Source organism: Canis lupus, chromosome 1 (assembly GCF_048164855.1).
Source record: "Canis lupus baileyi chromosome 1, mCanLup2.hap1, whole genome shotgun sequence".
Taxonomy (NCBI): domain Eukaryota; kingdom Metazoa; phylum Chordata; class Mammalia; order Carnivora; family Canidae; genus Canis; species Canis lupus.
The window spans coordinates 37,060,254-37,074,919 of record NC_132838.1 but is presented as its reverse complement, the minus strand read 5'-3'; the positions used below and the strand labels follow the sequence as shown (position 1 = coordinate 37,074,919).

Below are 14,666 nucleotides of genomic sequence, written 5' to 3'. Positions count from 1 at the left end.
GGATTAAAAAATAGAGAACTAATACATAGAGAGGAACAATAAAAGTATAAAGATACAGTGGACATAAAGTAATAGCAAAGTAAGAGTATAACACAACATTTTGTAAATATTTCTCAGGCTGAGACAAAAAAAGTATGGAAACTAGAAAGACTGAGTATCCCCCCCAAACAAAAACAAAAGAGAAACCCTCATGAAATTTCTATATTTTAAGGATAAAGCATCATAAGCAATCAACCAGAAATCAAACAAAACAGTCACTCTTGCAAAAGGTTTAGCCTCTCTATAATATCCAGTTTCAAAAGGCTAAGGAGCAATGTCTAGAGTCCTAACCCAGCCATGCATGTGACTAGCCAGATCATGCAAATGCGCAAAAAGAACAAGCAAGAATAATGCAAAATAAAACAAAAGGAGATACTAATCTCAGGTATTGCAATAAATAAGAGGTAAACTGATTTCACTATGGTTATTTATTTTTTTTTAAGATTTTATTTATTTATTCATGAGAGACACAGAGAGAGGCAGAGACACAGGCAGAGGGAGAAGCAGGCTTCTCACAGGGATCCTGATGTGGAACTTGATCCCTAAACTGGGATCATGCCCTGAGCCAAAAGCAGATGCTCAATCACTGAGCCACCCAGGCATCCCCTCACTTTGGTTAAAAACAGTCATATGATTCCTATGAACAATTCACGTAAGGGAAAATAAAGGACTAAAAGTAAAAGTTAAAAAAAATATTTAATGTGGACAGGAAGAGCTAAAGGAAAACTCAAGTCCCGTAAGCTCTCTGGTGGGTCTATGACTTGATAATGGATCCTAGCTAGACCTCCTCCCCTGTCACAAGACACCATCAGACCACTGATGCCCTTAGAACATTCATTCCAGCAACTATCTGACTCAGGTACTATACTCAGTGCTCGATATTAACACCAACTAAATTTTTGTTTTCAAGATTTGAGGACTAGCCACAGTGAAACAAATACACACACAAACAAGTCAAAATTAGATCTGAGATACATTCTATTGTAAACATTGACATGTTTACAAGCGTCATTTCTTCTGAGGAGCTGACGGTTTAATTTATTATTGTAATCACCATAATCACCACCATAATTACACTTTTTCATTAAGGCATCTGAAAGGGATATAAGGCAATTTCTAAAAAAAAAAAATCATTTATGTATAACATATAATTTTTGCCTTGTTTCTCAAGGTTATTAGGCCTAAAACTTAAATACAAAAATAAATACATTCAAGTTCTTAATTATATGTAGTAAAAACCAAGAGTATACCCTTTCAATACAGATTTCATATGAAGTACCAAATGAGGGCCTTTAAATGTCATTAGTACTAAAATAGAAAAGGTTGCAAAAATATAAGTCTGCACCACTGAAATACCATTAAATGGAATATAATTATATTATGTTTAAGTCACTCATAGTAAATACTATCTAGATGACAAAATTAGTACATATCAGATGACAAAAGAACTGTGAGTCATTCAATGACCTTTTGAAAGTAGGTAAGACATAAATAAAAATAACAATAATTTCCTTCCTTTCAAAGATTGTTCTGTTCCAGGATTCAGAGGTGCAAACAGCGATGCCAGTGCAAACCATACCCAAGTTTGATCTTTCCACATCAAATAGTGTCACTCAAGGGCAGATAGCAGATGGAGGGAGACATCCTGATGGCAGTGGCCTAAGGATCTATCCTTGAGTTCCTGCTACTGAGATTCCCCAGGACTATCCTGGCTCCTGTTTCTGTTTGAGTCATGGATGTTCAATTCCTCCTTCGAAGAAAATTAATATCCTCAAAATTGACACCTTTTTAAATCATCCAGAGTCAGACTTTCAGGAGGAAAGGGAGCACTGGAGCACTGAGAATTGGGTCTGTGTGGGGGAAGAGCTGTGAAACTGACTCATGTCTAGGTTGGGGAGGCAGCAGCCTGTGATGCATGGGAACGAAGCAGCTAATTAACCAGCTTCACCGAAGATGAACACTGTCGGGAGCCAGGGAATTGGTTCCATAGACCAATCTGAGGAACAGAGAAAGGCTCAAACTGCAGGGTAGGATGGCTGCTTTTGAAGACACAAATGACTAAAAGGACCTTGGGTAACTTAGAATCACAGGTTCAAATCTCAAAATTCACACCTGAAAGCATAAAGATTTCTTTTATTACCCACTGCTGACATCATCCCAAACCACATTTAGGAGATCAGCATTGGAGGTAGTGAATTACAAACTCTTTTAATTAGGTCTGCACTATGAAGCTGAAGTGTGGATAGAGAATGGACAAGACTGGGCCAAGGAAAGTGATGAACTCAAAGACTGTGGATGCTCTGACCCTCTTCATCCCCGCCCCTATGGCAGTGCTCCTATCTGGGAAGCCCTCCCTTCCCACGCAGTGGAGGAGCAACAGGTCAGAGGTGGTCAGGAGTGGTCAGGAGGGCCTGTGTCTTGAACCAGGCTGCCTGGGTCTGAATCCCACTACTTACTGACAGCGAGACCCTAGGCAAGCTCCTTAACCTCACAGGGCCTCCTCAATGTACTCATCTGTAAAATGGCAGTCACAGAAACAAGAATAGCACCTCCAAGGGTCCTATGAGGATTAAATAAGCAAAGGTGGGCAAAGTGTTTAGAGCAGTGCCAGGCTCCTAATATGCTATTCATGGAGGGAGAGATGGTGGTTGTTTTTGAATCATACCTTTTGTTAAGAGAAACCTAATATTTTTATTACCTATTAGAATAACAAAACCACCATTCAAAAGAACTTGGAGGAAAGGTCGGGAATTCAGGAATGAGAAAAATTCTAAAATGTACTTTAGAAATTTGCTAATACTTTTTTTTTCTTTTGCTTAAGTCATTCTGGGTTAGTTTTTCATTTTAGCCAACAACAATACAAGTTGCTAATATTCTGAAGCTGGTTGCCTCAAGGCAGACCTCAGACTGAAGCAAAAGAGCCAAGGCTTCCTTAAGAAGCCACCGAACCCTTGCTCACAAGCTGATAATACTGTCAAGTGGTATAGAGAACTGTCATCTATAGTCGCAGGATTGTGTCATGACCATTTCAACACTGGAGCTTTACGAAATTTCCAAAGAAGGCCAAGGTTAGAGTATGTGGCATACTTCCTGCTTCCACAGTAAGATGGTGTAGGAAACAAGGTGAGAGCAAAGAAAGAACAGCACAGCATCCTGATAAGAGCAGTGAAGATGTCTTCATGTATCTTGTGATCCAAGGTATTCAATTATTAGATGAGAAACACAGAAGGGCAGTCAGAGAAAGAAACACTGGGGCTTGGTTGTTAACCCTCCCATCACAAATTCTGAGGAGTCATTAGCCCAAAGGAGGTAAGAAGCATCCTCATTGTAAGGTTCCATGCACTGGGAGAAAAGGTATTTATGGTAGGATGTGCAATACTTACTCACTTTGTCAAGAGTACTGGCTAAAACGGAAATGCTTAAGGAAATATTATAATTTCCCCATCTCAAGATCCTTAACTTAATCACATGTGCAAAGTCCCTTTTGCCACATAAAGTGGCACATTGGGCAGCCCGGGTGGCTCAGCGGTTTGGCACTGCCTTCAGCCCAGGGCGTGATCCTGGCATCCCGGGATCGATTCCCACGTCAGGCTCCCTGCACGGAGTCTGCTTCTCCCTCTGTCTGTGTCTCTGCCTCTCTCTCTCTTTCTTCCATGAATAAATAAATTTAAAAAAATCTTAAAAAAAAATAAAATGAAAAAAATAAAAATAAAAAAAATAAAGTGGCACATTCATAGCTTACAGGGATTAGGATGTGAAGTTATTTGGGGGGGGTCATTAATCTGTCTATCAAGTCGGTTGAGTATTTGACTCTTGGTTTCGCCTCAGGTCCTGATGTCAGGGTCCAGGGCTTGAGCATTGGGCTCTCTGCTTAGTGGGGAGTCTGATTCTCTCTTCCTCCCCCTCTGCCCTTCCCTGTTTGTGTGCTTTCTCTCTCTCAAAATAAATAAATATATCTTTTTAAAAAAAATTCCCTTCCCATGTTCTTCCTCTATAGAAACATCAATGGACTCTCCTCTAGCCAGCACGATTCATGGAGACAGTACTTACATCAGTAAGTAGTTACAGTACTTACAGTCTTACTTGACAGTAGTTACAGTAGACTTTTACAGTACTGGGTGTGTAGCAGTGGCATGCTGATAGATTTAACAAGCTTTCCAGGGCAGCCCCGGTGGCTCAGCAGTTTAGCGCCTGCCTCCAGCCCAGGGCGTGATCCTGGGGTCCCTGGATTGAGTCCCACATCGGGCTTCTGGCATGGAGCCTGCTTCTCCCTCTGCCTGTGTCTTTGCCTCTCTCTCTCTGTGTCTCTCATGAATAAATAAATAAAATCTTAAAAAAAGATTTATTTATTTATTTTTTAAATAAATTTATTATTTAAAAAAAAAAAACTTTCCAGAAAATAAATGAATAAAAAGGCCCTGAATTGTAGCTTTTGCAATTTCTATGGCTTAAATACTTTCACCAAGGCCAATTTCAAGCTAATGACTTTACTGAAAGTAGAGTTTGGAAAAGATACACAGTGGAACACCAACTGACAAATACAATAAATTACCCCAGAAAACATAGATAATAGTAAAATGAAGTAGATAACTAGGGCATGATGGGGTTTGTTTTTTTGTTATCATTTGAATCTAATTTATTTAATTGTAAGTGTATACAAATTAATTTCTATAAATGGCTGTGTTTAATGAACAGCTTACGAACTTTGGGAAAAAGGTAACAACTGGCTCTAGCACACCACTGCACTGTAGGTATATAATAAATATTTTTGAACAGATGAATGAGTTAATATAGCTAATGACAGTGTATTAAAATGTATTCAGCTGTTAGTCATCTGATTACTTTTTCTCAGACATCAGTGTTAAATTTTAAAATAGAGTTTAAAATCCTTGAAGTAGGATGTACTAAATTTGAGCATTACCTTTCCTCCATTCACAGGGCGTGACAAACTCATTTTAAATAATTTAAATTTGGTTTTAATTATTTTGGTTTTAATTATTATTTTTTATTTCATCGAATTCAACCTTGTGGAAATTACATTGATTTAGGGAATACTCAAGTCATCTAACTGCTTTTTATAAAATACATACTAGTAGCTAACTATGAAACAAGCATTATAAATATGCTATTATCTTGATTTGGGAATTGTTTCATATTCATAGCACATGAATAATAATGTATAAATCACTACTCTATTCTTGTAAAGTATTAACATGCTAATGTTTGAAATTTAAAATTGAAAAACCTCCAGACATTTTTATTTGTAAGCTTAATGGACAGTAAAACAGTTTTTGAAATATTGATAGGGAGTCTATAGTAGACTGCTTCAGGTACTGTTCCTTGGCTCTCTCCATGTCTTTTTTTTCAGTATAAAACACCTGAGCACTATGTTCTGTAATTTCCTGGGTTGCCTTCCAGCTCCCACCAGATCCAAACAACAGTGAATTTACCTAAGTCAAGTAAACCTGACACTACTGAAATCTTTTAGACATCACACAAAATAAAAAATGTTAATTCCAAGGAGGGGGAGCAAAAGGGAAGAGTTCCAAAGCAAGATGACACATAGTAGTAGGATGATCAGAGATAAAATATTTGCCTCGTTGGGACCCTGGGTGATTCAGTGGTTGAGCATCTGCCTTTGGCTCAGGGCATGATCCCATGGTTCTGGGATCAAGTCACATCCAGCTTCCTACGGAAAGCCTGCTTCTTCTTCTTCCTATGTCCCTGTGTCTCCTTCTCTGTGTCTCTCATGAATAAATACATACAATCCTTAAAAAAAATTTGCCTAGAAAGTCTTTTTAAGTATTTTTCTAAAGTCAACGAGACTTTTCCTGGTTGCTAATATAATAAAATACTGGCAGAAGAAATAACACTTTTCCATGAAGCATGGGGAGAATATGTCCAAGCCTGTGTGGTTCAAAGTTGTTAAATGGCAGGGATTATAGAGAAAAAGTGAGCCAGCAGAAGGAAGAGGATTCTATAGAAGGGCATGTATTCTGTGGAAATACATTTGTTAAATCCACAAGAAATATACGACAAATGGAATTAATATCTATACCTGTAATTCTAAATAGAACAATCTAATCTTCCTGAGGCAAATTAGTTGGCAAATACAGGATTTTTTCATTAATTTCTATGAAACAAAATAAACATATCCCATTTATATTCTCATGGCTTGAAAGCATAAAATCTGTCTAGACATTTTTGTAACCACACTTATCAATTTTGATTGGGATCAAAATTCAGAGCCACCATCAATGAAGATTATTCCCGACAGCCATGACACAAGAACTCACCTCCCCAGGCACCACTTATTTCATGATTTACTTACACACTTCCTGTGGTAGAGCTGCTGTCAGTGACGAAAGATCCATTAGTCCTTTCCATCTGGGCCAGCCTGAAAAATGAAAATAAAGACGTTCCCTCATGTGGTTCCACAGGGCATGGTCAACTGTGCTACAGTCTCTAGTTGTTCTCAAGTGGTCCTAATTGTGACAAAATATGAAAAGGTCTTTTTAGGTCTCCTAAAAAGATTGGGAACTTAAAAGAACATCTAATGTTGAGTTATGTTTCTATCACACCTGCCTTAAAGCTTGTAGGCTTTCATCTTTTACCATGTTACATAGACTTCTAATTAACTTAGGCTCCTCACTGATCTCCTGCACCCTGCAGTGGGTCTCCATTCTCATAAATCTGATTATGCTCCTCTCCTGTCTAAACACTCACTATGACTCCCCCTTTACCTGAGGACAGAATCCAACTCCTTAGCAAGTGGGCCTTCATTATTGGATTTTGGCTTCTGTTCCTTGACTCCTCACTCCTTTAAACAAACCATGTTCTTTCTCAGTTCATTGCTTTTAAGTATGCTTTTTCATTAGTCTAAGCCTACCTTTTTCCAGAAATTCTATCTGGCCAAGACTCAGCTCATATATTATTATTTATACAATACTTGAACTAACCTTTTTAGGAATAGCTAGTTGCTAGCACCATTGACACTTCTATACACTTCTGAAAGTTTGTACATGCCATCAAAACCTGCCTATACTCTATACTGTTTAAGGACTCTAAAATAAGCCTCTATTAAGAAAGCATTAGCATAAATTTAATTACATGTTTTAATTCACATGTGCACCATCTCCTGAGAACACTTTCTGTTCCTACTCTCATTCATTGAAATGAGTTACATTATCTAAATCCTGCTTGTCTAGCATATGGATTCTAATGAGGTCAATAATCACATCCCATGGAGATTTACTCTTCATAGAATGTACAGCAGGTGTTTGGTAGATTGGAAATCACAACATGGAAAGATGAGAGCCCAGATTCCAAATAAAATAGAGTCAAGACTCTTGCAAAACATCTCTCAAATCAAGGCATGTCGATGACATAGGATTCATACAGAAATAGATACATTTTGGGTGGCAGCGCAGCAGAGGACTCCTCTCAAAGCCTCTTACCGTGTGGCATACTGTTCTATTCTGGAATGGGTGTCATCGTGAAACAGCTGAGGAGACTGTGATGGGCTATAAAGGAAAAAGCAAAGAAATAGTTTTATGCCCAAATATTGATAGATGCTACTATTAGGAATGTTAGCTTAGTTAAATAGTGAATTTGCCATGCAAACAAACCATGAGGATTGTTACCCAGGAGGCAGACTATTCTTTTAGCTCAAGAGTTGCATAATCACCCCCATGCTAATGACACGGATCAGAGTACCAACTCCTGCAGATGGAGCTGTGAATACTCACTCATAGTGCTCCGGCCACATGCTGATGAGTGTGACAGGACTGCAGAGGGGGAGAGGGAAACAGAGGTCACAGAGCTAGCACTTGAGAGCGGTTTCAGACAAAAGCAGCGGGCGGGGGGTGGGGTGGGGAGGACATTCTCCACTGTCTTCCACTCTCACGTTTGGTTGCCCTGAGGTGCACCACGGGGAATCAAAAGTAGCAGAAGTCCCTGTTTATTCTAGAGAAGATGCTGTGTACTCAAGTGCCTGGAGGGGCTTTTCACAGATATTACAGGATATTTGTTACAGGATAGCAAACACATGTCTAAATAGTCTCATTGAAAAAAGGAAACGAAATGTGCTAAAATGGCTTGAAAACATGAAATAATTTTAAAGATAATGTTCCATAATATAGTGAGGGATGATGCAATCAGATCTTTATTTTTCCTGAAGAAACCTGGTCAGAAATTCCAAAGACTACATTAAACACTAATGGCAGAATTGCAATAAAATGAGATTTCTTTTCTGATTCTTTGTCCGGTTTTAAATGTAAAAATGCAAATCCGAGAGTGCACAAAGTATCCCCTCCTCCCAGAGACACTGCAAAAAGATTATTTTTTTGCAAAAAGATGCTACTTAGATTCTCTCTCCTACACCCAGCCAAAAAAACTTCAAATTATCAATAAAGCTGAAAGTGACTACATGATGCTATACTTTTTTCAAACATATTTTCTTCCAGAAGTTCAGTCAATGAAAATGATAAGGAAACATGTTCTGCCTGAGTTGGGCCTGACTCTGGAGATTGATCCTTCAGTATGGACTCCGAGCCCTGGGGACCCTCCAACCTCAACCACTGCCCAGAAATCCTCAAGTCTCCATGAAATATCTCTTGAAAACAACTGAACATAATGAAAAACCCTATTTTTTTTTTTTTTTAGGAGAGTGGGGGGAAGTACTGATGAATGTGGGAATTTAAAAGTCTAAGGAAAATTAGTTCTCTATTTAATTAAATAAATAAAAGTCTCCTGTACAAGTTCATGTTGACAGAAACAAAGAAGGAATGTTTAAATTATTCTAGATCCACGTGATCCTGTATTTCTATTATACACAGAAACTTAAGAAAAAGTTAACGATCTCATTAGCTTCTACTGGGAAGTACAAGTTAATGTCTGAATAGCAAAGATTAAAAGGAGATGAAGGGAATTTTACTGGGCTGAAAAAGAAAATACAAAGCCCTACTTTCAAAAACAGGCATTTATCCAGACTGTGTTTGTCAGAATATCTGTAAATAAATTTAATCATCCACATACCTGCTAGTTACGACAATGAAACAACACAGCATTACTCAATAGTCATTACCTTTCCTTAACTCTGAGATGTGGATGTTAAATGTCAAGTGAATGACTGGTTTATACACTTTCCAAAAAACAGTAGCTACTCAAGAGAGCATTTCTAAAATTCAAGTGTAACTACGACATCTGCAGCAAACATTAAGTCCAAAAAGAATATGTATTTTTGATCTTAATTGAACTCGGAAAGGCTTTGTGAAACTGCATGATTGGTTCTTGTGAAGTTATTCAGTTAGCACAAAAGTGATTCATTGAACTAAGATAAGAACGGCAGAGGTATAAAGCTGAACGGAAGTTCTCAAAAGAAAGTTTCTTACATATTGAGAACATTTCTAAGAAAAGAAATAAAGATTAAAAAAATCAAGCTTTAGGCTTCATTAACTTCAAAGTATTTTGATTTGTAGAAGACAAAGGCTAAGTGATAAATTTTCTCATTTAATTCTGGCAAAAACAAGGCAATATCCCCACTGCATAGAGTTTATAGTTAAAAGAGGGTTCAAAATAAGACACAGTCCATAATGTGGCCCATCCCTACTTTCCAGAAGCAGGGACTGAATGCGGTGTTTTACTTAATCGTACACTAATATGCAATGAATTAGACTCTACTAAATATACTTTTGAAATATAATCCACTCTTTCCTTGAAGAACTTCATGATTCTTTCAATGCTTTAGGCTTCCAAGCCTTTTGCCTTCTTCAACCCATTTGCACCATAGTAGGTGGGGTTCCCAGTGTGCTCTAACATATAAAACATTCAAAGGCTCCCTACTATTTTCAGGATAAAATCCAAACATCCTTGGCATGACTTACAAGGCCCTTCATTCTATGGGTCCTGCTTCCCTTTCCCTCTCATTTCTTGCCATGTTTCCCAGCTTCCCTCCAGTTTCCAAAAACGATCTTGGGTCTCTGGGCTTTTGAAAATACATCCCTTGCCTAGAAACTCTCCCTCTCCTTCTCCCACACGAAAAACCCTGAACGTCTGGCCCTATTAATCTTCTAGGTCTCAGCTTAGCTGTCATTGCCTCCCAGTCCAATGTTCCTACAATCACAGTTACACTTAACAACACTTGGACCATGAAACTTATCCATTCCACTTCAACCAATACGAGGCAGAAGTGTCCATTTTTACTTTTTTACTCTTTAGGGAAACCAACCTACCTTGCAGCCAATAATAATCTCTCCCAATTCTCAAATTACTTTTGCTTAGGTTTATTTTCAATGGTTAAGTCTTTAATCGAATTCTACTCATTTATTTTTATTTATTTTTTGAAAACTCTTGCACACAGTTACTAAATTAATTGAATAAACCTAACCATGGGTTTGTTTAGCTCCTTTTAGTTATGACTCATTTTTCTCATAAATTCCCTTTATGTATGCACGTATAATTACTGGAGAGGGGATAAGATACTACATTTTGCAGGGATGAAAGAGAAAGATGCAAAAGGAAATTCTAATCAGCTTCATAAATAACTTCAACACATTTACCACTTGACTGGTTTTTCTCCAATGTTCTCCCACAAATAGGAGAATAAATGAAATCAAACTTTACTACCCACTCACATAAATTGTTACACCAGAAGATTAAGTGGCCCTATACTGGAAAGGGCTCAGCAGAAAAATGAACTATACTGACTTTAAGAATGCATTCTAGAATTAAAAAAAGAAGAAAGCCTACCCACTCTATCTCATAAATCTTTTTCAAAAAGCAACTTGTGGCATCTGATTTAACCTTATACTACTTCCATTCTTTCTCTTGTTTTCCTCTCCCTGGAAATGCTGGTAAGTTCATGATGAATATGAAGATGAAATGAAGCATATTCAGAATTACAGCCAAAAATCATAGCACAAAATTATTTGTTATGCTTTTCTGTTCTTTTTCACTTTTACTGTGTCACTCAGAATAGGATGATTGATGTCAATGATTATTTTGACATTAAAAGGCAAATTACCCAAAATGCTTAAAAGGAGTATAAAAGATCGATCTGCCTGCACGATTCATATGAAAGATGTAGACTTTTGGAACACAAAATGCCAATGGTTTATCCTAAGAATGAAAGGCACATCACTAGTACAAGCCTATCAAAAATATCTTGTAAATAAAAGCACTATGTGATAATTCTGTGCTTCAGGCAGCTAGCTATTCTGAAGGTTAATTAGATCTGATATCAAGGGAAGTAAAATTGTGCCTTTATCATGAGGTGTTCAGCAGTTAAACTATATGTTAGATAGTAAAATGAACAAGAGTGTAGCACCATATAACCATTTGAAGAAAAGGAAAAAAATATACCCACAAAACAAAGAGAGAACCAAAAATCGACTTTTTCTTATGGATTTAAAGTAAATGAATAGCTCTCCTTAAACTGAAATTTCTCCAATAAAATTTGTTCAGAAGTGTACTGTGCAAAAATAACCAGGAGGCATAATATTTTAAGTGTACACAGTTTGATATCAAGCAAAGTTATCAAAAGGAATTTTTTTTGTATGCTTTAAGTGTGTGTGGTATTTTGAGATCTATCAACATATACTGTTGTGGACTTATTCTCTATAGAGGGATCAAATATCTACTGTGTTTTGGCTGTGGTCTTTCTTCTTCTTAGAAGCTCCACAAATCAACAAAAAACACATACAATTGTACACAAATGCAGCAAAGTCAATGGTCTGCAAATCTATATGGAAAGAAAATCCAGCCCAAATAGTCTATCCCTCTATTTTGACATCGTTGAGTCGTGGACTGTCATAATACTAGACCATGACTGCTGTCTGCATCTCTTGTACACACAATAAAAGGAACTGAATTTTGAAGATTAAAGAAAGACGGATTTCACAAAGATTGCATTCAACACACATTTTATGTATCTCACTACAATTTTCTCTATTGGAGAATGTAGAAAGTTTCACACTTCACACCTCAACTTTTCTGTAGTCATTTGGGAGGGTATCTTTCTGTAACTAGAACATCACTATTTTTATGACTAGGCACTTTGCTAATGATTAGCAATAAAAGTTAATTTTTCCCAAGATTCAAGCATAAGAAAATTGCCTCAGCAGGTGTATTTAGGCTGAGATTTAAAAAAGTGATTCAAAGACTTAAAATCAGATCTGCTTTGATCCTGATATGTAATTGTTTAATAATTTAACGTTACTTCTTGCATTTCTTCTGGCTTGCTTTAAAAATTCTTTCTCTTTTCATTTCAGGTTATGAATTGTTATTTTTTCTTTTCCTTATAATGCTATCATAATTTTGTTACCTTGAGATTGTGTTTCATTTATGCTTATAAACTCAAGTTATATACTTAGAAGAAATTTTGTCTGTTTTATGTCTCATATAAAGCTATCTCATTTTGCTGACTTCATGTTCAAGACAAAAGTTAGAAATATAAGATTTTGATGAGATTTTAGCACAGAGGTATCTGAAATAAGAAATTCAAAATTATTAATAAATTTACATTAAAAACGTAAAATAAGTAAAACATACTACATGAAATAGCAAAATATCCTTACAGGAGGAAAAATGGAAAATAAATAAAATCATGAAACAGCATATAACACAATTTACTTTAAGTATTTTTAAGAGGAAAAGAGGTGACCAAGGCCAAGGTTGAACACACAGTAATACATACTTTTAAGATAGAGCAATACATGCAAAATTAAACCTAAAATTTTACCTGTGGTATTTTGTCAAAAGCAAGCAGTAAAAATTCATGTTATGAGGACTGATTCTAAGTTCAATTTACCTCCTTAAAAATGAAACATTTTACCAAAACACAAACTCTTTCTGGTATCAGATCATTTCTCTTGTGTCTCTGACATAATAACAGATGATGTCAGAGAAGAGAGTACAAAGAAGTTTTAATATTAAAATTAAACTTACGTCTCTAAGTTGTCACCTTCAAGTACTGTCTGGACAGGCAGGTAGCCAAGCCGAGGATGTTTGGCAAAGTATTTCTTTGATCTGAACTTATTCTTCAGCACCTTTGTGAAGTCTCGTACATCTTCCCCAGATGTTGTCTAGGAAGTTGAAAAAATTATACTTCTCTCATTAAAATGGAAGGAGAGATCTAGCTACAATAAAATTTGAGCAGATATAAATCAACAGTTTCAGTAGCTTTATGTATTTTTGGGATAACAAGTCATGTCACGAAATCACAACCAGGACTCATTATTATTAAATATATCCAGCAATCAGTTCATAATTTTTAAAATTTTCTGTTGAAAATAAACCGTAACTAGCTCATTTCCCCAATATTTAAAAAACTAGGCCAAAAAGTAAAATTAGTTTTGGTAATTTTACTGGTTGCTTCCTATTAATAAAAGAGTTGCAATTGCTATTAAGTGTTTAGGCATGATGAAAGATTCATATAATATGGTTTTAACTAAGGTGAGTAAGTAAGGGTGAGTATATAGCTCCTACTGACTTCACACGAGCCAGCATATGTTAATGTCTGGAAAATGAGAAAGTAATAAATAAAAGAGATGAACAGGGTGACAATATTGTAAGGAATATTGTCGAGTTTGTCTTTCCCAACTATACAAATATATAATTTTTTGAAACAGACTTAATTTGTCATGTTACTGTTTCCTTAACCATTTCATGATGATTTAGGGTTAGGTGGGCCAAAACCTATCCCTATTTCATCCCTTATTCCCATCCCATGAACTGTTCCCAAAGCTTCAGTTTCTTACTATCACCAATTCTAATTTTTATTTGCAATATGTTATACAGACACCAACTTTAGTCTTTCTAAAGAGGAATATAAAATATTTATTATACCTGCAGAGAACTAAATTAAAACCTTGTTTGTCTGATTCCCAGTTGGCTATTCAGTCTAAAAACCTGGATAGACCTCACTCCTATCACTTTACAAAACCAAACGAAGAGAACGCTTCGATAATAACAAAACAAGTGCTAAATACACTCCCCAGTCAGTCTTTTCCTTCATGACAAGCATGCCCAGGACTCATACAAACTTGGTTTGCAAACAGAAGCTTAAAAAATATAATTATTTTTTAAAACAACTAAATTCTGAGTCAGCCCTTATGTGGTTTTGTTGCCTTCCATCTGCTCTCATTCTACCTACATGTGTCTGCTTCTAGCACACAATTAAGAGAACTTCTGATTCTCTAGGCTTGCAGAGAAGAGAGGAATAAGCCCAAGCTATTTATAATTAAAGTTCATCAATTTCCATTTTACTAAAAAAAAATAAAAAAATAAAAAGCACAGCAAGGACCACTCACATTATCATTGGGCCTTACCATCAGACCCATGTCAAATCTTTTTCTGAATAACTCAAAATAAACTATATAATGTCCATAGTTATTTAGGTACAGATCCTTCCAAAGACAAAGAAGAAGTATAGAAAATAAGCTTTTAGCAAAAAGAAAAAGAATCCAAGGCGCTCCGTAGGGGAAAGTGTTGCTAAGAGAGACAATGGCTTGGAGGTCCTAAGATCTAACCAGATAGAACAGGAAAAATAAGCAGAATAACATTTGGGAGTAAACAAGGAAATTTTTAGAGAAGGAATGTCTGGGACTGAGAATAAAGCCAAAAGGACA

At 36.4% G+C, this 14,666-nt stretch overlaps 1 protein-coding gene across 12 annotated transcripts in view; it reads right to left on the bottom strand.

The window, feature by feature from the left end:
• UTRN (utrophin) overlaps window positions 1–14,666 on the bottom strand; it is a 497,949-nt gene that overhangs the window by 18,196 nt on the left and 465,087 nt on the right. For 10 of the 12 annotated variants that reach the window (XM_072826596.1, XM_072826601.1, XM_072826576.1 and 7 more), the window contains 4 exons: window positions 12,985–13,121; window positions 7,788–7,826; window positions 7,497–7,562; window positions 6,371–6,436 (listed from right to left, as the gene is read on the bottom strand). In XM_072826596.1, coding sequence (XP_072682697.1) covers window positions 6,371–6,436; window positions 7,497–7,562; window positions 7,788–7,826; window positions 12,985–13,121 — 308 coding nt within the window. The remainder of the gene's footprint in view (window positions 1–6,370; window positions 6,437–7,496; window positions 7,563–7,787; window positions 7,827–12,984; window positions 13,122–14,666) is intronic. The other 2 variants (XM_072826602.1, XM_072826597.1) reach the window with 1 other exon arrangement.